Genomic DNA, 25,644 nt, shown 5'->3' on the forward strand with positions numbered 1-25,644 from the left:
AAATGTGTCCTGGATCTCTGAGTCACCAGGAAAAAGCAGCCAGCTTTGTTTTGTTTTTATTTTGGTTTCAGTAAAAACTCACTTCCCACTCTAACTTTTAAAACTTCCACGTGGCACACAGGGGGATCAGTTCCAGTTGATATAAGCCTGGATGAAGAGAGGGAGGAAATAACTTAATTGCTTTAGACTTCAGTTCAGCTGGAGTGGAGAGGAAAGAATCAGTGTCCCTTCTTTGGAATTCAGCAAGAAGGTTGTGTTGCTGGTGAGGACAGATCTTCTGCAGGTTTTGTGGAGGTACTGTATGGAGCACTTTGGGACACTCACAAAACAGGTGGCTTTATGTTTAATATAGTAACTGCTGTCAGGGACAAAAAGCTGTGTTGCTTTCTTGGGAGTATTGCTGCACTTTGAGCATAGTGTTATCAACTATATGTTCCTGTTCTTTCACCAAGAATGGGGAAATAAGAAATGTGAGGCTTCTGGGCTGAATGTATCTGTTTGTATGTGTATGTGGTGGAAAGTTCTGATGCTAGTGCTGTAATGCAGGACATAGAAGATAAAGAAGAGATTGAGTGGATGGAGTGTCATAGCAAATCTGGGGACTTTGCCTGTAAGACTTTCATAGATTCAACATATTGATCCCTGATATCCAAAGATTAGTTGATGTATTGAAAAGGAGGGAGATTTAAAGGGGAAGGAGAAAAAATGCAGGAAAAACTGCTGATCTACCTATTCCTAGCTAATTTGAACCATCTCCCCAGATTCCCATGTGGAATTCAGATTTGGGTTGAGTGCAGCTAAACTCAGAGATATAGTAACCGTACAGCAGTGTCCTGCAATGAAATACAGAAGCACACACACTGTCTCTGCTTCTCTTCTGCCAATTCCTGCATGCTGGCTTTTGGCTTGGCTCACAGATCTTGCAAACTGTGTTGACAAAAGTAATGGAAGATTGTTTACTTCCCAAGTCTTTATATTCAGGCTATAGCTGCTTCCTCTTTCCTACTCATATTTTCCCATATGGTGACTTTGGAAAATTCCTCTCTGATTTCGCTGGGAAGTGCAGGAAGCTCTCACTGGTAGAGGGTTGCCTGTTACTCTCTCCAATTCTGTTGCTCACATCTGGAAAGGATCTGGCTTGGAAAGGGGAACTCACTCTGAGCTCAGTGCATGTTACTGACATGGCATGAGCTGAGAGAGCCTGTGGGGGCAAGAGAAATGTTCTTCTCCATTCATCTGATTTCTGACAGCAAAGGTGAGTCTTTCTATTTTTTTTTTAAAGCTGGCTTGTCAGACAACCTGTAGCAGCAGCCTGCCTTCCAGCTGCAGCTTTTAGCAAGGACACTCAGAGTAACAAATTCAGTTAACCTGTTGATTTTGTGGATGTTTTTCCATCTGTGTGCATGTGTGTGTGTGTCCTGTGAGAATGTGTGTGGGGAATAATAAGTAACAGAGATGGGATGTTTTGAAAGTGATTCTATTGTTTATTGGGGGCACTGTAATCACTGAGAAGCATTCAGTAACTCCTGAAATTTCAGTTTAACTCTTGAGACTGTGCCTTTTGTAGCACTCTCATGCTCTGAGGCACCAAAGTGCAGGTATCAGTTGTGTCTGGACTCAGAAAGATGCAGCCACAGAAATCCCTCAGCTGGTTTCAGTGTCACTTCAGTCTTTGGGTGGCAGGACCTGCTTCAAAGCCCACCTACAGCAAGAGAAGAGGACTGACTCTTTCTAATGGGTTTTGAGCTACTCCTTTAGAAGGTTTTGAATCATGGGAGTGAGTTGAAGTGGAGAGAGTAAGTTCAGCCTTTCTTTGAAGTAAAAGAAAATCACCATCATGCCTGGTTTTACTGCCTGCACTCCAGATGCACACAGATGTTCCTCTATACAGTGTCTCACTGTGCTAGAGTAGCATTCCCTCCAAAGGCACTGTAGCAGACACTTGCATATCGATAAGGGAGTGAGATTACCTCAATATTTTTTGTGTGCAATAGACAGAATATTTCATGTTAATTTGCTAACATCTTTTCAGCAGCAGATATGGAAAAGCCAGCATGTTGCAAATCTAGAGAGCCCAAGACCAACCACAATTTAACTGTGCTATGGGAACAGTGTTGATACTGTTACAGCAGAGCTGATAGAGACCTGTATATGAAAGGTTTTCTGTCTATAGTTTCTTTGGCAAGTATCTGTAAGGGTGAGCTGTTATGTAGGAAAAATACTTCCTTAGAGATCTGAAATACTTTCTGAGATTATTTTCTCTAAGATTTCTGTAGTATTTTCTGAGATTAGGTTACCAAATACTAAGGATTTTACTAATCCACTGTTGGCATATACTCATATGGCCAATTTTGGTCTCAGTGTTAATATCTGCCAAATAGGAAAGTTCTATATAAGAGAATAATTTCATTATATTTAGCTATTATAGATATGAAAGCTGTAGAATAGTGGAACAGGGGGAAGAGAGATCAAGCACACAATGATAAATGCTTAAAATTATCTACCCAGCATGTTTGTAGCAAAGACAGGACTGAAGCATAACCAGGATCCATGTTTTGGGATTCTCTGCCCTGTAGTCTCACTTGCTCCCATTTCTTCAAGTACAAGTCAGTGTTTAAAAAAATTACTTAAGACTCTCAGGACTGTGACTGGGAGCAGGATGTCTCCAATGCTTCCCAAGCTCTCTGTGAGAGCTCCTGGTGCAAAGCTGGAGATTTGTCAATGAATGTAAATGGAGACCCGCAGTTCTGACAGCTGCCAGTCTGATTCTGTGGGGTTCTTGTTTCTAATGCAAATAAGGAATCTGGGCTAGTAAAGTTAAAAAGAGTATTTATTTCATAAGGTGATGAATCCATCATGCCTTTTCACCTTAAAAGATCAGCCTAAGTCTTTCTCATCACTGTCAAATCCTTCTGTAAAGAATAGCTGAGAGGATAAATGACAAGCCATAACCAGCCCTGACTGCAAACCTTTATGTATGAAATCTGAGAAGGGCAGCAAATGGGACTGAGGGGGCTGGGTTAGGGCCAGCTGGCTGCTCCAGTATATACTCAACTTCTGTTTGGATTATTTTAACCTGCTGCCAGAAAGATAAAAGCTGAACATTAGCCAAGTGTCTTAGGTTGAAATCAGCACTATCCAAAATCCATAGGAAGCCGTTCTGTTTTCAGTAGCTGCAAGGTTTTGTTATTGTTCGATGCACGCGTAGCAGCCCCTCCGAGAGTCACTCTTGACCAGCCTCTATGTTTAAATAACGAGAAGAGATTTGTCCTATGCAAAACTGTGAGGAACGGTACGACAGATAACCACATAAGAACTAACATTGCATAACCTCTTCCCTACATCTGCGGGATCATCTGGCGTTTCTAAATATGAAAAACAAAAAAAAAGCAATAAATAACTCGGGGAGTTGGGGCCGGTATGGGGGATGCTGTACCCGGGACCCACTGGTTGGACAGCGCAGCCCCCAGAGCGCCTTAAGGGGCCGCGAAAGCGCCCCAGGAGAGCGGCAAGGCGGCGGTGGGGCTGGTCTGGCCGGGCCGGGTTGCAGAGCTGCCCGCGGGGCTGTCCCGTGGGGCTGTCCCGTGGGGCTGTCCCGTGGGGCTGGCCCGCGGGGCTGTCCCGTGGGGCTGTCCCGTGGGGCTGGCCCGGCCCGGCCGGGCTGCGGGGCTGTCCCGCCGCCCTGACCCGCTGTCCGGTCCGCAGGGGCGATGCCCGCCGGCGGCCGGGCGCTGCTGGCGCTGCTGGGGCTCCCGGCGCTGCTGGCCCTGGGCTGCGCCGCCGACAGCGACTTCACCGAGGGCGGCCCGGAGCGGCGGCGGCCCGGGCCCGGCCCCGCCTGCCCCCGCGACTGCGGCTGCACCCAGGAGGGAGTCGTGGACTGCGGTGGCATCGACCTCAAGGAGTTCCCGCTGCTGCTGCCCGAGCTGACCAACCACCTCTCCCTGCAGGTGAGGGCGCGATCCATCGTTCCCCGTGCCCTCATTCCGCCCCTGAGCCCCGGCGCCTTCCCTCAGCCCCTCCTCTGCTCCCCGGGAGCAGCAGGTGCAGAAGGCCCGGCTCCTGGACTCGACGAATGCGCCACGTTATCGGCATCCTCTCCCCTCTCGTCCAGCGAGGGGAAAAAGAGCTCCGCATTCTCCCACAGCTCCATGACAAGAATTTTTGTCCAAACCAACAATTTCTTGTTTCTCCTTTGGCCAACCCAAGGTGGAGCTCTTCCATTTTGAGGTGTCTTTGAAGAAGATAGGCTAAATGACAGAGAGTTCTTTGGGCAGTGCAGTGTGTTGGTTCAGACACAGTGAGCCTGTCCAGAGGCAGGACCAGCACAGTCCCCCACTGTCCCACCTCTCCCTGCAGCACATGGACTCAGCAAGGAGCAGGTGTGACATGGCCAGTGCCACCTGTCACCCTGAGTGGCACTGCCTGGTGCTGGGTTGCCTGTGGCCAGGACACTGATGTCATGCCTACAGCAAATGGTCCTGCTCCAGACACCCTCATGTCTTGTCCTGAAAAGGACGTATAGGGTGTGAGATTCCAGCTTCAGGAAGAAGAATTGGGATGTCCTAGACTGTAGCAGGTTTCTATGCTCTGCTCTTAGTTAATTGATCCCTGTGACCAGCATTTGGGCAGGTGTCCTTTCCCTGCCACTGCTCTGACACCTGAAGGGCCAGAGGATGGCAGCCTTGTGGCTGTGCCTCCTCACAGCGATGGCAGTAGTTCAGGTTTTCAATGCTTGACCCTTCACCAATAAACCAATTACTTTTGGTTTATTGTTCCCATCTGTCAATTCTGTACAATGGACGAAATGCAGATTTTGTTTAGAAGTTTCAGTTAGGAAAACTGTAATATAAGCTGGCACTTTTCTCAGCAGGTCTGTTCTAGGTGTGTGCTAGCCATGGCTCCTGCCTCTGCTACCAAAAGAAAAGAAGCTTTTTGCAGCTGCAGCTGTCACTTTCTGTGCACTGGCCTGGCTTCCGGCCCAGTGGGTCCCCTGGATGCTCAAACTAGAACACTCATTAATGGTCAGACTGTTAGTCAGCATGTTAATTAAAATCTGGTGGTAGTCACCCCTGACAGCACAACCAGTGCAAGTGAGCCTGGTTTGACACTCCCTGCCCATGACAAGTGGCTTTTAAAACAACCCATGCATAACAGAAGCCATAAGCTTAGAAATCCACCATGCCAACCTTGTAGCAAATGTTTTGCTGCAGCTATGAGGTTTGGCTTTGGCAGATGGACTGTGGGCCTTGTGAGGCATAATCACACACTTTGTGTGCTACTGGTGCATAAACTGGGTATTCCTAGAGATGAGCAGAAGTCAGGCTTTCAAAAGCTCCTGGGTTTGGATGTTTTGGGTTTGAAATCTGAGTTTGGCTCATTGTGAGAGAAGTCTTGACAAGGATTTGACACGGTGGGTTCACTTCCAGATTTTATTGAAGTTCACAGTCTGAGTTTACTGGGATCCTTCTTGAATTACTTTGTTGATGATTAATACTCTCCATTTTCTTAGAATAACCAAATAGAAGAAATCTTTCCAGAAGAGCTTGCTCGTCTTTATAGACTGGAAACTCTCAATTTGCAAAACAACAGGCTGACTTCAAAAGGTGAGCCTTGGTGTGGACAGAGCCTGTGCCTCCAGAACACCAGCTTATGCAATGAGGCCAGTGGCAGCTGATAAGGAAGGCCAGGGTGATGGATTGCCTTGGTTGGAGTGGTTTGCTGTGAGCCTCACTCCTCTGGCCATCACACAGAGCATGGAGACACTTTATCATCTGAAACACTATACTCAGTGTGGAAGAATGCAGCCCTGCTGAACCAGTGGAGGAGACCTGGCAGCAGCTTGTGTACTGTGGCGTGAGATCTCCTCATCCAGGAAACTCCCTCTGGTCTCACAGGCACTTCCATGCAATGCACTTGAGAACCAGAAATGTCCACATGCTGAATGATTTCCTCCTGAGTGACCTTAGTTCAGTCTAGTCAGTCAGGGCAGTTTGGTCCAGTTTTGTCCTTGTCAAATTTGGTATGAATTTATATACATACTGCAAATAAGGACATTTCTACCCTTCTCAAACCATTTTGATTTTAGTGCTCAGTCTTACGCTTATTAGAGAAACTTAATAAGGAGTTAGCAAGGAAAGCAAAAGAAACAGAGGAATATTGGAGTAAACAGTAAAAGAGGAGGATATGGGATACAAAAGATGTAATTATTATTAATTTGCATTAATCAGTTGATCTGAATGCTCTTTTTATCTTTATTGAAATGATAGAGAACAAAATTCACTGAGAATGTGAGCCCCAAGGCAGAGCAATCTTACACAGCACAGGGAAAGCTGTGCATCCAGCCTTTGACATTATTACCTTTGGGCCTTTGTGTTTTCTTTCACAAGCTTCAGTGCAGCCCTGAGTTTCCAACATGTTTTGACATAGAAAATAGCTTCACCTTTGACACATGGTTATTTAAGTGCCAGGTGAAAGTGTTGCAGGCTTTCCATTGTGACAGCAATTGTGCTTGTGTGATCAGATGGATGCAGAGTGACTCAGCTGAAAATTAATTATTACTGGGGGAGGATAAGCTCTGAGCTGGATCAGCTTTCTGAGCTGGTTACTGTTTAGGTTACTGTTTGAGCAAGAGAAAGGTTGTGACATGCAGGTATCAGGGTTATTTTGGCAATATAGTCGTATATCAGGTTGAACTGATCATTAAGCAACCTCAGATTATACACTTGCAAGAAAAAAGACTTGCAGAATCACATGCAAATTACAGGAGAATGTTCTCAGATAGTGTGGCTGCTGCAAGCACTGATAATCAGCCGTTGAGCAGATCCAAACAGCTCTGTACCTGACACCTGCCAGTGGGCTTGGCCATAAGCCTTGTGTGATCAGGATTTTAAATAGTCCTCCACTGCTCTTAACAAGTATATACTGATTGATTTGGTGTTTGGGTTTTTTCCAATTAAAAAGAGACATCAATAGGTCTGAATCAGATTGTTTCAGTGGTTATAAAAAGTGTTTCAATCTCACATGAAAGATACTGAGAGGGAAAGATGCCCTCTGGTATTTTCACTCAGAAAGGCAGCAAGGTGCTGATGTCACTGATTAGTTATTCCTGTTTTTAAGGGTTGCCAGAGGAAGCATTTGAGCATCTGGAGAACCTGAATTACCTGTACCTGGCAAACAATAAGGTAAGAGGTCTGAAGCCTTTCAGAGTTCTTTTCTAATTGGGTACTGAAAATTAAATGAGCAAGCTGTCAATTGTTTTAAAATCTACACACTACATAAGTAAATCTGTGCTGAAGTGATATTCTAATGCAGGTTTATCTAAGGTCAAAATAGTATGTGTGAATTTTAGAGGCTACACATGGAGGTATATTTTGAACACTTGTTTATTTGTGCACCTGGTGAAAAGTTTCACTTGTGCAGGTACAAAAAGCCCCTGCATGTATAAATTACCACTGTCTTCATTAGGCTTTGGAGCAGCTGCATGCAGATTTGATTCCTGCATGTATGTGGGGTAATTATGTGAAATACTGCCTTATCAGATGAGGCTGATTGAAAAATTTGTGAACAAACACATCCTAATGTCTGTGTTTGAACCATCAAGATCTGTAAAAAGCTTTCCAGCTTCCCCTGACTCCCATTCTTATTAGGTTGGATATAAGGAGGATACCCTCATATAGTGAAACTGTGCCAGTCATCAATTTATTCTTTTAGCTGCAGTGGTAGGAGCTGAATTTCTTATTTTGATGGAGAAGATGCCAGGTACTTTCCTATTATGACCCAGGTTTGATGCATTGACAGAAGCACATCTTTCCTGCCAAGGCTAGGAAATGAAATAGCTTTTCATATACCCTTGCATCTGGGTGGTTCCTTTTATGGCTTCTTTTATCCCCAGTGATTGTCCACAAATATTTGCTACAGAAGAAATTGGGATCCACAGAAAAATATAAGTTAAAACATCAGGCAGAGCTTCTTTGTCTACAAAAATCCTGCCCTTCTATTCCACCCTCTCTCTCTGTATGTCTGTATATATATTTTATTATCCTCTTAAAATCTGGGACCATTTGATGTTCTGATTAAATACATGTGGCCACATTCAGGTTTCAGCCAGGCCAAGATACATCCAGAATCACTCCATACATTTCTGTATGGAGTGATTGAGAATAGAACCCATTCCTTAGTACAGTAACATTGTGTTCTTTTCTCTCTTTCAAGCACCATTTCCATGTAAAAATCTTGGCAGTTAATAACTCCATAAAAAGGAACAAGCCAGACTGTGACTAATATTCCAGAACCTTGCACTCTGATTTTCCCTGTGTAACAAAACAAAGTGTTTGGTTTTTCTGGCTTTGCTGCAGAGAGAAAAGAATCCCAAAAGAAATTGCAAACATCAGCGAATGTCACAAGTAGTTATAGTGAGAAGATGTGGACCTGCAAAAATAACACATTTCTTTATGAATCACAAGCCAGCACAAACCAGATTGGCTTCAAACTGCATCTTCTCTGCAGCAGGAAACATTGTGGATCAAGTTACTGTGGTGTCTGGAGGAGGGCAGGGATTTGCTGGTAGTTTGTTCCTTGTTTTATGGATTATCTTAATGCTGCTTTATATTCCATTGTGATCCCATCAGATGTAGCTAAATCATCTTTCATTAAACTGGCATAGTTGGTCAGAGGAAAGAAATGTAAGGGACTAAAAGCCTTTTGTGGCCTGTGAGTAACAAATACTTCAATAAAGAGTGAGTGCTGTAGCTTCCTTTTTAATTTTTCACCCCACTCTCATGTTTTGTATCTCTCATAAAGAATGCACAGTAAACCTTATTAATGAGAGAATTTGTTCCACCAAATGATAGACCAGGTCCTGAGCTGCCATTATAGACTATAAGCACATTTTGGTGACAGAAGGTTTGCATTTCCCCATATCCTCAAAGTGATATGGGATTCACCCCTATCCAGCACTTCCATTTTTATCAAAGCTTCATCCAAGCAAGAAAAGTCCAAGCAATTCAAAACTGGTAATGACTTTTGTATTAACCTTCTGAATTCATTAGTTAACAGTGGAGAAACACTTTGCCATATGGAAAGGAAGGTACAGCAGGAAAGTTGAAAGAAAATTGCAGCAGGAGAAATGGCAGATTGCTTCGTTAGGCAATAAAAATTAGACAAAGCTATTCAAGTCAACTTTATTTTTGCTAACACTTAAAACAATCCAGCATGAATCCTTCAAGCAGGTAATAAGTGAAAATCAGTCTCATGACTAAGTGCTGAAATGCCAAAGCAAATTCCTAAGCAAGTGAAAACTCTTTTTGGATTAAACTTCTCTTTCTCTTTCCTCTTTCTTGTGGTTCTGATGTCTCTCATTTCACATGTCTGAGCCATGCCCTTTGCTTTGTACAAAAGTTATGACCTAATTGACTAGAGAAAAGCTTTAATGTACCACTGTGTATGAAAATGATTAAGTCTTGTTTCCTGTGTCTGAATTGTCAGTATTACATCATGGCAGAGACTTATTTCTTTCTGAAGCACTGTCAGACCTTCTTACTCAGAGATGAGTGCTTTTATCCAGCTCCCTGAAATCATATCTCCCTGATCAGAAGGTGAGAGATTACCACCAAAGCCAAGAGCAATTGCAGGAATATGCAGAATGGCTCATTCCAGTGCTCACAAACCATCTGGAAATGCTGATAAGAGTGTGATTTGTAGGAAAGATCTTTTTTTGTGTGTGTTTGTGACCATTTAATGTTTAGGATAGGCTAAGGATGGAGGTTTTGGGACAGCTGAAAATTAAAAACAGTAAATAAATTATTCTATTTTTTTTTAAAAAAAGACTGTTTTATGAGTCCGGTAAATTGGAAGCTCATGGATGGAGTTCATCAATGCACTCTTGACATACCAGTAGAGAGGGGTGTAGGCACTTTTTTAGATAAATACATAGTTTAAGGCTTGGGTTAGGCAGTTCTCCAATAAAGTGTCTCTTCTTTCACACAGTGTTCATATTTTAAATATTTTCGGTTTTGCACTATTATTCATAACCCACTGCTGTTTCATGGTAATAAAAGTTTGAAAAATATGATTTCTCATTATGTGAGTCTTGCTGTACTTTGTAGGCTGAAAGGACCAGGTTCTGTTTCACATAACGGAGATGTGAGGAAGTTTACAGATTCCATGAACTTCAGGCTAGAAGGCAGATGTCTTCCATTGCTCCAGCTTCCCAATCCTAATCTCAGTATCTCCCTAGGAAAGATCCCTTTGGAGTGCACATAAAACCCTGAGTGGTCTCACTAGTACTGCAGTGAACACCTGTAGCCAGGGTGGCTGCACCTGCTGACAGTAATTTAGTTTCTTCTATACTCAAGGATCATCTTTTACAGCACTGTGTTAAAAATTTGTTTCCCAAGGGCTTTATCTTGATGCATAAAGCTTCTGGCTTTATGCTTCCCAGAAAACTGTCCTCACCCAGCCTGGATTGTAACCTGTATTCTTGGTTTATGGGTGAATGACTTTGTTATTACAGCCACTCAGTGAACCTGGCTATTGTATTACCTGGATACTCTCTAAAATTGAGCTTTCTTTGATTATTGCTCTGAAAATCACTGATAAAAATAGCAACAAGTGCAACACATTCAATCCTATACCTGTTGTCAGCTAAAAAAGTTTTGAGGACAGGGCCTTTCTGAACTTCCTGATGCATCACTTGTTTATTGAAGTATCACTGTACACTTTGCTTTGAAGTGTCATTCCATATTTCATCATTTGGCTCAGAAGTGTCCTTGTTCTTTGGGAGCCTGAACCCCCCTTGCAGAGATCATCACGAATGGATGCAGTGGAGCAGACGTGTGAAGTGACACCTCCCCTCCACAATACACTTTCCTAAGAGAATAAGCAGTAGGTCACTGTGAGGGGGGTTGGAGTTTTTTTGGCACAGCAGACTGAGGAATTAGGAACAATAATAAGCAAAGTGTTTGCTCTCTGAATAACAATTTCTTGATTTCTTCCACCAAAACGAGGCAGGACCCTTCCAACCAAAACAAACATTTTCATATCTTAGAGCAAAAGTCTGTCTCCTTCCTGGAGAGATTAGAGAGTGAGGACAATTTGTTTTTGTTCATGCAATCTACATTCAGTTTAATTTATCTTTGCCTGTTTAAGGAAGATAAATTTGCAAGTGTTTTGCTGCTGCTCTAATACTCAGTTAAAACATTTACTGCATTTCATTGGAACTCCCCTATATATTTCTTTTACAGCTAACAGTGGCTCCAAAATTCCTACCAAATACCTTGATCAGTGCAGATTTTGCAGCCAATTATCTCACTAAGATATATGGGCTCACATTTGGACAGAAACCAAACTTGAGGTAAGGGACTGGGAAGTAAAACAATACTGGTGTTCTGCCACTGCTTGGATGCAGTTGGTGGGTGATAAGAAACTATCTGGCTAAACTATATTATTACCTACTTGTGTTTTTGAAAAGAAGCTGTTTGTTATTCTCAGCATGAAAAATCAAACAAACACATTCCAAGGGCTTTTGCTAGCTGCCAGACACTTCTGCAAATATGAAATGAAGTTGTCCCCATTTTATTTGTGTATTTGAGTTGAAAAGGATAATTTGGTTTCTCAAAATGGAGATTAGCTGTTTAAAAATCTCTAGTTTTATTACAGTCTGTTCATTTTTAGAAGTAAAATCAGGTAGACAGTACAGTACTTGGTGCAGTATAGCTCAATTCTTTCTTCAGCACCTTCAGCAGAGGTTCATGCTCCAGATCTGCTACCAAAGGTCTCTTCTAGGTTCAGGCTGTGATTGTCTCATCTGGATTGGCAGCAGCACACCCATGTCAAACTCAGAGGCACACAGACACCTCCTGTGAGGTGTGGGCTTTTATAAAGGGGTTTTGAGTAAACTGCAGCATCCACACACTGCACCATCCAGATCCTACAAAGACATCTCAAACTGTTGGGAGTCATTTATGCAGCCAGGTTTGGGAGCAGTTCATTAGCTGAGCCCCTACAGCCCAGTCTTGTGATGAACTGAAGAACTCTCCATTCCCACTGAATTCATTGAGAGCTGGAGCTCCTCTGCACTTCCTGGGCCTTTAGTCCCTTAGGCTCTTAGAAGCTGAAAGGGCTGAGTCCCTCACAGATTTCTGGCAATATCTCATGATGAAAGAAGCTGTTTTCTTCCTTGATCTGAGGTGGAGATGCTGCTGTGTTTTGATTCCATATTAAAATTATTGAGTCTTCTGAAGTGATTTTCACACTCCTATACCATCACAAATTTTAATCAGAATAAGAGCTAATTGATTTCCAAGGTTACTCATATAAAATCCCAACACAGTTGTTTCAGTTATTTTTTTTGCCCCCAGCAGAGTTCATGATCTCAGACTGATTATTTGGAGAGTAAGGTTTTCAGAAAGGCAAATATTTGTGAGTTAAAAGTACAGCTGACCATGCAGGGTAAACAATACTTCCAGTGTAGCTCTGAACTCCCTGGAGAGTGTGATCACACAATTGTATTTCTATACTGAGCCTTTCCTTCCTTCCAGAAGGATATTGCCAAGTTTTCTACAACTGGTAGAGAATCCAAGAACAAGTTAAAAAAAGCTCACTTTGACACTTGCAGTTTTAACCTCTCTCTGCCTGCTGCATCTGGGGGTAAACACAGGAAAGGATGAGGTAATAAAAATCACTAAAAGCCTATAATTTCTTTTGTTAAAAAGAAGTAAAATGAGTTAATTTAGCAGTTAAGCCAGGAAGGAGGAATAACTTAATAGGTGTACATTGCTTTGTACAGAATTGAAACCTGTCTAAGGATGAATCGGTTTCTGAAAATCTGTGAAAGTATTTTGTGAGTATTAAAGGTTGAAAGTAAGAAGGGCAAAGGAAAAGTAAGAAACTCTGACTCTTGATCCTGATGGCTCATTAAAAACCAAAGCACACAAAAAAGTCTGCCAGACTGAGTAAATGTTGTATTTCTGTCAGTACCCTATTCTCAGTTCTAAGGGCTGGAGAGCAACTGTTTCTTGAGGTATTTCCAGCCTTTATGGGACCAGAAAGAATGGAGGGTTAAGAGATAATCCTTCCTTATGGGACATCCAGGCTGATGTTGTAAGCCCAAGTAGCCCAGACTCAATTCCAACTAGAAGTTAAAATTGGGGCCATATCTATTAAATAGAGATGAATTCTAACCCTCTGAGTGAGTCCCCAGACTGACATTCTGTGTTTCTAAATACTGCACAGTCCCAGACTTGCCCTCAGTTTCTTGTAGAGAAGTTAAGGCCAATTGTGAAATTTGTATTCATGTGCAGGTTTGGATTTTGAATAGACCTAACTTTCAGAGAGTACTGGGGCCAACCATTTGGTTTTGCACCTGTATCTCTTGCTAAATTAAAGGCTACATTTTAAAAACAAATATAATTATCTCAAGGAAAGAATAAAATATTGAAATTAAGTTTTAAATTAAACTTTCTCTCAGTAAACAAAAACTCCAGATCTCCCTATCTGTTGAACTTCATCTTTTACTTCCTTCCAACAGATCTGTGTATCTTCATAATAACAAACTTTCAGATGCTGGGTTACCTGATAATATGTTCAATGGCTCTAACAATGTGGAGATACTCATCATGTCCAGCAATTTCTTGAAGTATGTTCCAAAGAATCTCCCTCCAGCATTATATAAATTACACTTACAGGTAAGGATAACAAAATTTTGTAATCCTTTAGGGTTGTGACAAAGTATTTTGTTTGTGTGGATTTCACACCACACAGCCAAGATATCCCAGTGCACCTTTAAGTGTCCACTTTAAGCCTTGCCTGCTGTATTCTCAACAGTAGCTGTCCCCATGTCCTTCCTTTTTTGTCCATAACCAATGGTGCGTTTTTGTAAATCACCAGAATGCTCCCAGGGCAGAAATGCCTCTCTATGTCTGCAGGGGATGTGTTGCAAATCCCTGTGTGGTTGCATTGTTGGTCTCCTCCTTGCATAAAATGATATTAATACATATTAAAAACAGGAATTGCATCATTCCATGGCCATGTCTCCATGACCTCCAGTTAGCTTTGCCTCTGATGCCACTTGTCCTGAAGCTGCTTACCTACTCTGTACTGGCTTTGCTCACTGACTCATTTCACACAGACCACTGCTTCCCAGCATCAGTGGCTGCTGCTTGCTACTGAACTGGCAATTCAGTTTGGATCAGGCCTTCCTTACTGCTACAACTCCTCCAGCAACAGTGCAATAGCAGAGTTGTGCTGTTAACTACTCTCCAGCATTTTTAATTCCATGTCATCTGATTCTGATAAAAATGCTTCATCATGTCTGAGCTGGAGATCTGAGCCTTAGCAATGGGAGAGCCACAGCGGTGGGGAGTCCTGGGTCTGCTTGCTCTGAGTGTTGACAGCTCCTTGGACATGTAGAGACTGGAGTCTGTTATCAGCCCTGGACTGTGGCAGCTCTGTGCTGCCTCACAGCTCTCTTTTCTTTGAAGGTTTCACCAGAATTCCTGTTAGTCTTTTAGAGAACAGGCTTCTCCAGCTTGAAGAAAAGTAAAGGCAACCAATTTGCTTTCTCTCCAAAGTATGAACTTACTTCTCCCCTGCATTTTTTTGACATTTACAGATAATCATTATCTCCCAAAGGGGTCTCACACTTTAAGTATTATACTTTGAACTTGTCTCCTTCCCTGCTGTCCCTAGTGTGTTAAGGACAGAGGAGATGAGTCGAGAAATCAGTGTTTTATTTGCAAGTGCACCATATGTCAGTAGTTAACATTTACCTTGATATTTTGACTGGGAGAAACCAGGACAATGAGAAAAGAGAGGCAGCCAAAAGTCGACCAAAAAATCTGACAGGTGTTCTTTAGATGTAATTTTTTCTTTCACTGTTCATTGAGACAGCCAAATTTATCTGTGTTGGTTTCTACTTTGTATCAGTTGACAAATGAATCTGGTCCAGTCTGTCCATCACATTATAATGCCCCCTAAATATTTTATGTCTAGCCCTTCTGAAGTTTAATTGCCTGTTTAATTGAATAGAATCCAAATGTTGTGTTGATTCATGCCAAATACTGTGCTTTGTGCTTCTGGTGACTCTAGAGCAACAAGCTGGAGAAGATTCCCAAAGGAGCTTTCAGCGAGCTTGCCGGTCTGCGGGAGCTGTATTTGCAGAATAACTACTTGTCTAATGAGGGAATGGACAACGAAACTTTCTGGTGAGACTGAGACCTGCACTTCATACCTCTGTGTCTGTCTGCCCCCTCTGGGACAGTCGTGCATCTACTCAACAAAGGACACAGTAAAAAGTTATTTTAAAAGTTTTTAGAAAGTTATTAAAAGTTCTTAAAGTTATTAAAAGCTGGATGATATTTTGAATTTCACTGCTAAGTCTGAGATGCAGATGCTGCCATTCAAGAGCAAAGGTCTGGGTGGGTGGTTGCAGAATAGTTCCATACAAAAGACAGAACACTGAACATCAGACTGCACCACTCACTGCCTGCTACAGACCCAGTCACACCAGTTGCTAAGTCCCTTCTGGGAAAAAGCACCTAGAACAACACTGAAAGCTACTCTGTTCTTCCAAAACAATCAGAAGTGAGGTTACCTGAGACTTTCTACTTTCTAGGGCACTTCACTGGATGTTAAAGCCAGACCTTCATCTTCACTGCAGCCACTTGTTTGTTTCTATGAAGGTGGCTTGAAGGCAGCCACAGACACACAGCTGTGAATTCCCCTGGCCCAGCTGTACCCCAGTGCAGGTGATTGCTGGAGCAGGCAGGGATGCAATGGTGCTGCTCAAGAGCCAGATGGCTGCAAAAGCTTTCCTACCAACTGGTGCAACAGAAATAGCCTTTGGCTGTCCTAGATTTAGCCTGGGATTTAGTATTTCAAAAATTTAACAATTTTTTTCTCTGCTTGCACTGAATGCTGCCCTTGTTCTATACCTGAAAATCCAGACCACACAATCAGTGCTGTCCATAACTTAGTTCTGTAAAGCCTCCTGATCTCCAGACACAAAATTGTATCAAACTGTGCTTTCCTTTTCCATTTCCCATTCCTGGAAACCTCCCTCAGTAGTTTACTATATCTGTGTTGAATCCACTTCCAGGTCAAGTTGGACATATTATTTCTGTTAAGATAGTCCCATCCTGGGGAAACGTTGCAAATGGCAGCAATGAAGTGTTTTACCTAAAGATTGTATTTGTTCATTCAGAGCATGACTGGATAGCTGAAACAGCAGTGTAGTAATTAGTAAGTAATGTCTGTAACACATTAGTTCTCATGTTTCCTGAAAACTCTCTAGTCATCTGCAGTGGGTTATGTAGTGTCAAGTAGACTGAAACTCTAATTTGAACTGAGAAACTGACTTGAAGTACAAGGAAATACAGTTCCTCAATCCTGGCATATAATACCATTGATCCACATCCAGTTGGTATAAGTGGCTGGTCTGAGGATTTAATTTAGCTTGAACTGAGACTGTGGAATCCAGATTCAGTAGCTTACACAAAGCAGCTCTAGCCCTGACTCACTTCCATAATACTGGAGGGTCAGGAGAAGTTCACTACCTTAGCCTAGGACACTAAATTAGCATTTCTGCTTTGCATAAAAGTAACATTTTATCACGTAGAAAGCAGACCTGCCTTTCACTTTCAGCAAGTGCTTTCAAAGAGACAGAAATTACCCATGCTCAGGCTTTGTTTCTGTGAAACTGAGAGCTCCACTCTGTGTTCTGGTGGTGCTCCCATGGCATCTTCCTTGTGGTATCTGTTCACTGAAATTACTCATATGTTGCTATCTGGGACTGCAAAACTGATCTCAGGCCTCAGCTCAGTGGCAGTTTGGGTGTCTGTGGACACCAGCATGTTCTCTTGCTGGTGTGGCTGGGGAGTGGTGGCAGTGCCAAGTCCTAATCTCTAATGGCAAATGGGAGCCCCCATTTTGGTGTCCACATCACTCATATCATGAGCCAGAAAAAGGCAGTCAGTAGTGGGAGCTGTGCTGGGTAAAAAGGCTCTAAAACAAAGACTGTAAAATCTTTGAGGAAGTTGGTTATTGTTTCACCTTGCAGAATCAAAGTGTTTTCTTTCCTGCTTTCCCAAGGAAATTGTCTAGTCTTGAATACCTGGATTTGTCCAGCAATAACCTCTCACAAATACCAAGTGGTTTACCTCGAAACATCGTCCTCCTCCACCTGGAGAAGAATGCAATTAAGGTGATTGACAGAGATGTCTTGACCCAAATTAAGAACTTGGAGTACCTTCTGCTCCACAATAACAAATTAAAAGCACGAGGCATTCACCCCTTAGCCTTCCAGGGCTTAAAGAAGCTGCACACTGTCCATCTGTACAACAACATGCTGGAAAGGATTCCCAGTGGGCTGCCCCGGCGAGTGAAGACACTCATGATCCTTCATAACCAGATCTCAGAGATCAACAGGAATGACTTTGCTACCACTTACTTCCTGGAAGAGCTGAACCTGAGCTACAACAAGCTCACAAGTCCCCAGATCCATCGGGAGGCCTTCCGTAAACTGCGGCAACTAAAGTCCCTGGATCTTTCTGGAAACAATCTCCACACAGTGCCTTTTGGCTTTCCAAAGAACTTGCAGGTTCTGAAGCTGAAGGAGAATGAGATAAGCATCATCCCAAAAGGGACTTTGTCTGGGATGACAAAACTGAGGGAACTGTACTTGAGCAACAATAAACTGAAAATAAATTCAATTTATTCAAGAGCATGGAGAGAACTCAGCAGTCTTCAGGTAGAAACATCACCTTTTCTAATTGTTTTAGTGAGATGCTGATGTCCTCGTTTATCTGCCTAAATCAAATTATGTAGCACCAATACTAAGTGTGTTTGGTACTCATGTTTGGGGTTGCACTTTAAGTTTACACACTCTGTTTCTAGAGTAGAAATGATGTGCTGTTGTGCCACAGGCAGGTACCTTCCACTGCTGGCCAGTCCATCTTTGTTTCTGAATCCTGACAGTGTCCTGTGTTTTCAGAAAAACATCAGTGAATGTTGTCATTAAAACTGAAATTAAGCCTTTCAAATAGCTTGTCTCCCAAAAGATTTAAAATCAACTCTGAATAGAGACAGCAGAAGGAAGGAATTCATAAACAAAAACACTCTTAATTCTCAAAGCCTCCACATCAGCTTATAGTCAGACAAGCCAAGCTGTAGGATTTAGCAGCTCAGCTGGCTAAGGCACCTGGGGAGCAGCTCGGAGGTCTGGATTCAATCAGCAGTCTTCTCATTTGCTTAATTGTTGGAGAAAGTTAAACACAAACCATAAGGCAGACAGAAACAATCACATTGTGCTGAGCAAAACGACCTTTCAGAATTGTTACTCTGGCTGAAGGATTTGTCTGCATTTCCTTTTAGGCAACGGCCCCTTTCCTGCAGTGAAAGGTATTGCCTGTGTCATATGGCAGCCATGGAGGGCCAGGCCACTGCACAGGCAAAGTGTGCACATCTCAGAGCAGATCAGGGATAAGGACATGGAGCAGATGTCACACTGGCCCCCAATGTATTTTCAGACAATCCTGACATTAATCTATACCAACGTTTCCCTTTATCAATTAATGTCAATCAGCAAAAGTGTCTGCAGAGCTGTTTGCATCAGCTGCAGATTTGGTCCCTGGCTTTAAAAACACCTTTTGCATTTGTTTGGTGCCTCATGATACATATGCAAGTGTGTGTGTGCAAATACATTTAACATGCAAAGCAGTCTGGAAGGAAGATACCCTTGAAAATTACAGACTGCTGGGATTATTTTTCTGCAGTACCTTAGTAAAATGTAGATTGTTTTCTTTTCAAACAAAAAGGGGTCATGAGCCCCGTTGGGCAGCTGGAGTTGCTGGTTGAAATGATGAGCTTTCCTTCTTGAAGGTCCTGATTCACAATTATGTGGAACTTTTGTTCTACTCTCACTCTCTTGCAGTCAGTGTAAAGCCAGCAGTGTTGCTGACTCAGTCATTGGCCATCCCCAAGCAAACCTCACTAAAGAGGGTTCAGATAATAACACAGACTTAAAATTCTGCTGGACTAATGGGGCATTTATGGCTGTTGCTTTTCTTTGGAACAGCATTTCTTCTTGTTGGTTGTTTTCAGCTGAATCTTTTTATCATTAAGTGCTTAACTGCGCAGTTGGTTTTTGTTGCACCGGAGTGAATTTGGTAAATAACCATCCATAAAGAATCCTGATCATGCACATACTTAGTAAATGCTTCAGTCCACACTGTTTCCATGGAAATCACTGGAGACTGCAACTGCAAAGCGAGACATTTACATAATGGACTTGGCAGTACTGGGTTAACAGTTGGAGTCAATGATCTTAAAGCCTTTTTCCAACCTAAACAATTCAATGGTTCTATGATAATTGTTTTCCAGACTGGCATTATGTGAGGAATAAAAACACTGGAATGAGGACAATTGTTTGCAGAAGTATGGCTTTGAGTAGTGGGTAAATAGTGAGTGTCAGGTTAAATGTCATATAAAAATACTACACTACAGGATAACAAAGCATTTTTATTGATTGATTATCTTGCATAAAATTAATCTGAGAAACGACCATAACCTTTAGTCCTGCTGTCTTCATACATTCTCCATGTTAGAATATTTCCAGATGGTTTTATGTGTAACTGTACCTATCACCACCCTTAGCCAGTGAAGTGTTTGCAGTAGCAGATGCCAAGGAATTCTCCTGCATATCTGAAACCCAGCCTGTTTTTAATTTACTTAAAGCAGACATGGGCTAATGCCTGGGGGCAGAGATAAAGAAATGTTGGAACTCTGAAACAAACCAGCATGACATATCATGTGAAATCAGGATGCTCAATAGGAGTGCAAGAGAGTAGAATTGTTTTGGCCACACTTACCTTGATGCAAATTAGAGGTAGATTAAATTAGTTTATTCTATAATAAATATAATTTCCAGCATAAATCTCTTTCTGGAGTGTTTCTAATTTTAAATTCAGGTATTTGACCCCTTGTTGTCTCTTCCTTGCAGTCACTAGACATGGCTGGCAACCAACTGACATCTATCCCATTAGGCCTGCCAGAATCTCTGGAGTATCTGTATCTCCAGAACAACAAGATCACAACGGTTTCAGAGAACGCTTTCGAATCCACACCCAAAATAAAGGGGATTTACCTCAGGTAAGGTCAAGTTTCCACTTTAACACACAAGATTTTTTTCCTTCTTCATCCACTTTATAATTGCTTACTTTTTAGAAAGTATTTAAAATCCTTACTTTCTGAACAAGCATCTCTGGCTTATAGTAATATGTGGCAAAACTATATTCATCTGCTCAGAAAAGACATGGATACACATAAAAAGCTCCTTTTAGAGAGCTTGTCTTTTCTATGCTTATTAGAATGGATTGGAAATGCCAGTAATTCTGGGCAATTAACATGATGTCATAGTCCAATATTCAGCTGTGAGCCAAAAGTTTACAGACCCCTTGTAGAAGTGCAGCTTAGCCTGTGTCTGCTGGCCCTGGGTTTTGACAAATCCCCCTCCAGTGAGGTGTGTGTGACTAATCTTGGAGCTGTGTGCTTTTCCTTGATAGTTTTGTCAGAAACAAGTGACAAGTAACAACCGTGACAGTTATGTAGCTCAGTTTAGGGGCTTTGCTGGGCTTTTTCCCACTCTCAGTTGGATGAGGACTTTGTTTTTATAGATGACAGATACTGACCATTTTTTACATGTAATGTAAACTCACAGTAACAATGATTAAAGCAGAGATTTATACCACAAGAAGTGAATCTGTCCCCATAATATATTCAGTATTAATCTGGTAGAATATTGTTGAAAATATTAATTAGAACTAATCTATGAATGCTTACAGAGTATTTGATTAAAGTGATCCAATGGATGTGTTCAAAAAGCCTAGGCTGCACAAGACTAAATATGGTCTTATTTTGTCTATATGCACCTAAACTGCCCCATATTTCTGAATAGTTCTGGAGCATACCTTTATGGATGAATGATTCCATACCAAGCAAATAAAATTACAAAGTCTGGTGTAAATTAGAGCAGTCTGTCTATTCAGCTGCTCACATTTATGAGATTTTAGTGAATGCTTGGATGTGAACCAGAAACCACATACCACATTCTATATTTCTGCATAAAGAAAAAAGGAATTTGCAAAACAGTTTCACTAACATATTCAGGAGGCAACTCCACCCAAACTCAGTCGTATTTTTAATGGAAGGCCATTAATCACTGCACTACTGTGAAGCAATAATATATATATGGAATATTACACAGAATACAATTTTAAGCATGTTCAGGAATAACAACCAGTATATGTGACAGATTCTTAAACTGCAGATTAGTTTATTTATAATCCTGGAAATGCAAATAACAGCTGAAGAATTATTGCTTTGTGTTTAAAGGGTTACTTTGTTTTGAGTTTCATAGGTAGGTAAAGAATTAAACTGTCAAGGAATGCCACAGAATTTTATGAAAAATCAGTTATACTTCAAAATGTGGGCTGTAAAGCAGATGCCTTTCCTCTCTGGGAAAGAGAAAGGAGAATAGCAGGAGAAAGAATTTGTGGGGGAGGAATTCCAATATTATGATTATTTTCCCCCTTCTAGAGGAGCCAGCACTTCTAGAGTGCTGTTATGAGTCAGTGTAAACTTAGAGTAACTTGGGTCAGTGTAGAGTAGCTGCAGAATGGTTTCCTCTTAGTCTCCTCATTTCTGTGTAGTATATAAAAATGGGTTTATTTTAATAGAGGTGCCTTTTTATTTGTTTAAGGTTTAATAAGATTGCAGTTGGAGCACTGAAAGAAAGTACCTTCCAAAACCTGAAGCACTTACAGGTACTGGATATTGAAGGGAACCTTGAATTCAGCAAGAGTTCAAAGAATAAGGATGATTCAGAAGAGGAAATGGAAGATGAGGAAGAGGAAGAGGAAGAAGAACTGAGATAAAATGTGAATATACCATCCCATCATGTGGGAGGTAACAACTGCAGTTGAGTTAAATCAAGGCCCTAGTTCTCAGACTCTTGTATAAATAATTCCAATTTAAACACATGATTGAAGCACAGCAAGTGAGTGTCTGAACCCTGAACTTAAAGACTTCCACAAGGACATGATGGGGAATCACAAATCAAAAAGGGTTGAACATACAATATTTTGCAAAATGAAACAGTATGTATCTGTTTCATCAGAGTTCTTAATTGACTGTTCTTATGGCTTCTGTTTATAGCCACAGCAGACACAGTAGTTAGACATGCAGGTCCTTGTTCACTAATTCTGATAACAAAAAATGCAAAAGTATTTCATGATACTTCTAAGCAATTTCTTCAAAAGAAAAACAAAGAACAAACTGTGAAGCTTGCTGATGCAGAAGACGTGTGGTGAAACTAGATTAAAAATTAGACAAATTAAAGTAAGATTACAGCCATTGGTGTCTGTTAAATGTGTCATTAGATTACAAAATCTGTCTCAAGCAGTATTTAAATCACTGACCACCTGAAGGGGAAAAATAATGCTAACTTAGTGTATTTCTTATGGATAGAATAGTGCCTGTACTTGAATATCTTTTCAACTGCAGAAAAAAAGATACAGGGACAATGATATTTGAAGAATATGCATTTTTTTCAAAAGAATAGTGATCAATTTACTGCATCTCTTAAGCATCTTATGTTCAAAGATGATGAGATCCAGGACTGCTTTTTCCTTCTGGAGATCTAAACTCTCAAGTGTGGGGAAAATAATTTTGTCCCTAATCAACATTTTGTCATTGAGAATGACATAAGGAATTGCTAGGAATAATGCTAATAAGCTTAAAAGATGATAGGGTTTGAAAAGGGCAGGAGGTAACTCAGGAAGTCAAACATTAGCCCTCCTGGCTGGGCTATTACAAAACTTTGTTAAGCAAGAAATAATTTATATCTACAGACTTAGAATACATTCAAAATCAATGCATCTCTGGTTTAGTTTTGGGGCTCGTGACATGTCAACAGGTACTATGTTTGTCTTACTCTGAATTCTCTATTCCATTACATAACTTACTTTATTTTTCTGTTTTGCAGGAAAACAGATGGAAAAATACATATATGTCTATGTGCATGTATCTATATAGATATACAGAGAACATTTAGCAAACGTGCAATGAATTCTGCAGAAACTGTCATGGCACTGGGCCAGGCTCAAGGAAGACAGTGTCTTTCAGTGCCTTATTCAGGGAGAGACCCTGAATGCCTTTCCAAAGCTTCCAAATCATCTTATACCAGACCCAGGATCATAAGGGATTGCTCTGGAACTCACAAAAGCTGGCTTTTGTTTCTTCTGTTTCTATTCCCTCACTGTTTCCATCTGTAATAACAATATGGGACTGTTTTGAACACAGGCCTTCAAATGCCATTTTTGTCACTGCATTTTAAGTGATCCATGTTTATGCCTCTTTTCTTTTCCTCCACCCAAAAGAAGCTGTTGTTGGCTGGGGTAGATGGATATTTGCAGTAGTTTCATGTGCAGAGCAGTGTATGAGGCATTTTGGTCATCAAGCAGCAGTAATAATTCTGGATGCAATTATTTCTCTGTTATAACAATGTGTATATTTGGATGAGAAAAACAAAATAAGGCTGGATCCCATAATATTTTATCTCTACTGCCAAAACCTGCAGTATAATCCTGTTTTATAAAGTTTTTAAGATAAAACAGTTGCTCTTGTGAAGATATATATATAAATATATATATATATATAAAATCTGTATGTCTGCCTTCCAGAGCTTTGGAAAAGTTTCTGTCTTGCTGTTGTTTGCCCATGGGGCAATTGGGTGAATGGTGTGATCCAAAGGTGTGATCAGAGGATGGAGTGACAGGATGAAGTTTAATGTATGTGGTAGAATTTTCCACAGAGTATCTCATTCACACTGTGAGGCAGGAGTGAGACTGATGATGTAGAAGAGATTAGTTGAGTGTGGGCTCTCTTAGGAGAAAACCATTAAGTGTCAAAAGAAATTCATTTACTTCAAGTCTGGAGACAGTGCCTGCTGTCATACTCCCCTAAATCCTTCCCTATTTTATGATGTTGAGTGCTCTCAGCTCCTGTTGGAATCATAAAAAATAAATAAACCAAGGAAAAGAAGACCTACAGAGGTACAAGTTTCTCAGTTGGTTATAATATCCTTCATCTGAGGCAGCTAATCTGCTTGACAAAATGGTCTTTTCTTTTGAGGATTTCTGATTGAACACATGTTGTTTTGCATACTGCATTCCAGGATTGACTTGGAAACACAGTTGGCTTAATTTTTTACCAGCTGTTTTCCTGCTGGAGATCTAGCTCCACACTCTCCCTTTGGTTTCCCATAGCACATGACAGCAATTTCAAGCTGTTGTTCCCTACCTTAGACAATTCAACACACTCATTAATCATAGAAGGAAAGATTGCTTCCTGAAAAAGTAAAAATTTGGCCCTAGAAATTGCAAAACCCACACATTTTTGAATATCAGCTATACAGCTGAGCAATAAAATATCCTTCCAACTGACTGCTGAGATAGATTTCTATGTAAAACGTCCACAGAATGTAGCCCAAGTCAATTAACCATCTCCAGCAAACACCAGTGGAAGTTCTGCCACAGAAGTTTTTCTGTGAAAAAGACCAGTTTATTAAACTCCTGAACAAGCTGAGAATATGCAGATTGGTACAGATTTGTGGAGAACTGTTCTATTGTCTTTATACTTCTGTCCCTTGGACTATGATTCTATGAAAAGTCAGGTGCCTTAGACTACTTTGAATCCCTTGAGAGTCTGATGCAGTGAGTGCAGGGGTGATGGTTCATTTTAGCACCTGTAGAATCAGGCTCAAAATGTCAGGATGTTCTCCATACATGCACTGTTAAGCTTCTTTGAGCAAGCAGCAGCCTTTGTCAAAAGAGACTCACCTACAGTTTAATGTGCATATGATATAGACAAGTAAAGTTAGGAAAAACTTACCCTAAGTTTGTTTCAAGTAGTTACATACTGAATCTGTCCTTTAAATGGGGCAGTTTTCCAGCAGCACATTCCCCCCCTCCCCCCCAAAACATACCACCATTCTTACGCAGTAAAATTCTCAAATGCTCCAAGATTCTTTGATTGTTCTGTAAGATATTGGTGAGGGAGAACCACAGGCCTTATTCCTCACTTAGGTGGTATCCTAATGACACCTATGACATTGGACAGAATGCTAAAAATATTAAATGGTAAAAATGGTACTAAGCTTACATATTTTTTGACTGTGGGTGGTATCCATAATACAAAATGGAGCAGGACCCAGGCTCTAATTTTATTATATCCTCTAGTGAAAATGGGAGTTGGGAAGTTGGCCTTTTCTTAGGCCACAAAGCGGCAACGCAAACATTGCTTTCGTTTAACTTTCTTCCTGTAATTTGCTTGGATTTGGGAAAGAGAGGAATAGAAGGATTTTAAGGCTGACATAGATATATGAATAGTGAAAACTTGAAATCTAAAACATTCAGTTGGCAATTTTATCCTTAAATATTCATTTGTGCACGCTTGGTATTCCTGTGTGGTCTGTATGCAGAATGAGGTCTGGGTTTATTGGCTGTTTTTTCTTTTAAAAGCCATGTTTCCTCATTACAACGGATACAAAAAATGGGGGGAAACGGGATTTTTCTGAGTTATGATTTTTTC

The 25,644-nt window shown here is 41.2% G+C and overlaps 1 protein-coding gene across 3 annotated transcripts; it reads left to right on the forward strand.

Annotated features, from left to right (window-relative positions):
* On the forward strand, window positions 1-23,736 carry PODN (podocan). 3 transcript variants are annotated; one of them, XM_079313704.1, is made up of 11 exons: window positions 1-262; window positions 3,706-3,950; window positions 5,513-5,606; window positions 7,120-7,184; window positions 11,244-11,353; window positions 13,529-13,685; window positions 15,088-15,203; window positions 17,089-17,746; window positions 19,997-20,145; window positions 21,755-21,960; window positions 23,039-23,736. In XM_079313704.1, the coding sequence occupies exons 2-10, from the start codon at window positions 3,711-3,713 to the stop codon at window positions 21,927-21,929; spliced, it is 1,764 nt and encodes a 587-aa protein (XP_079169830.1). In that variant the 5' UTR covers window positions 1-262; window positions 3,706-3,710; the 3' UTR covers window positions 21,930-21,960; window positions 23,039-23,736. The 3 variants fall into 3 exon arrangements, with proteins under 3 accessions (XP_079169830.1, XP_079169829.1, XP_079169828.1); XM_079313703.1 differs by having other exon boundaries at window positions 2-294; XM_079313702.1 differs by lacking the exon at window positions 1-262 and adding an exon at window positions 768-1,255.
* Window positions 23,737-25,644: the final 1,908 nt, after the last annotated feature.

This window comes from Erithacus rubecula (assembly GCF_903797595.1).
Source record: "Erithacus rubecula genome assembly, chromosome: 10".
Lineage (NCBI taxonomy): Eukaryota > Metazoa > Chordata > Aves > Passeriformes > Muscicapidae > Erithacus > Erithacus rubecula.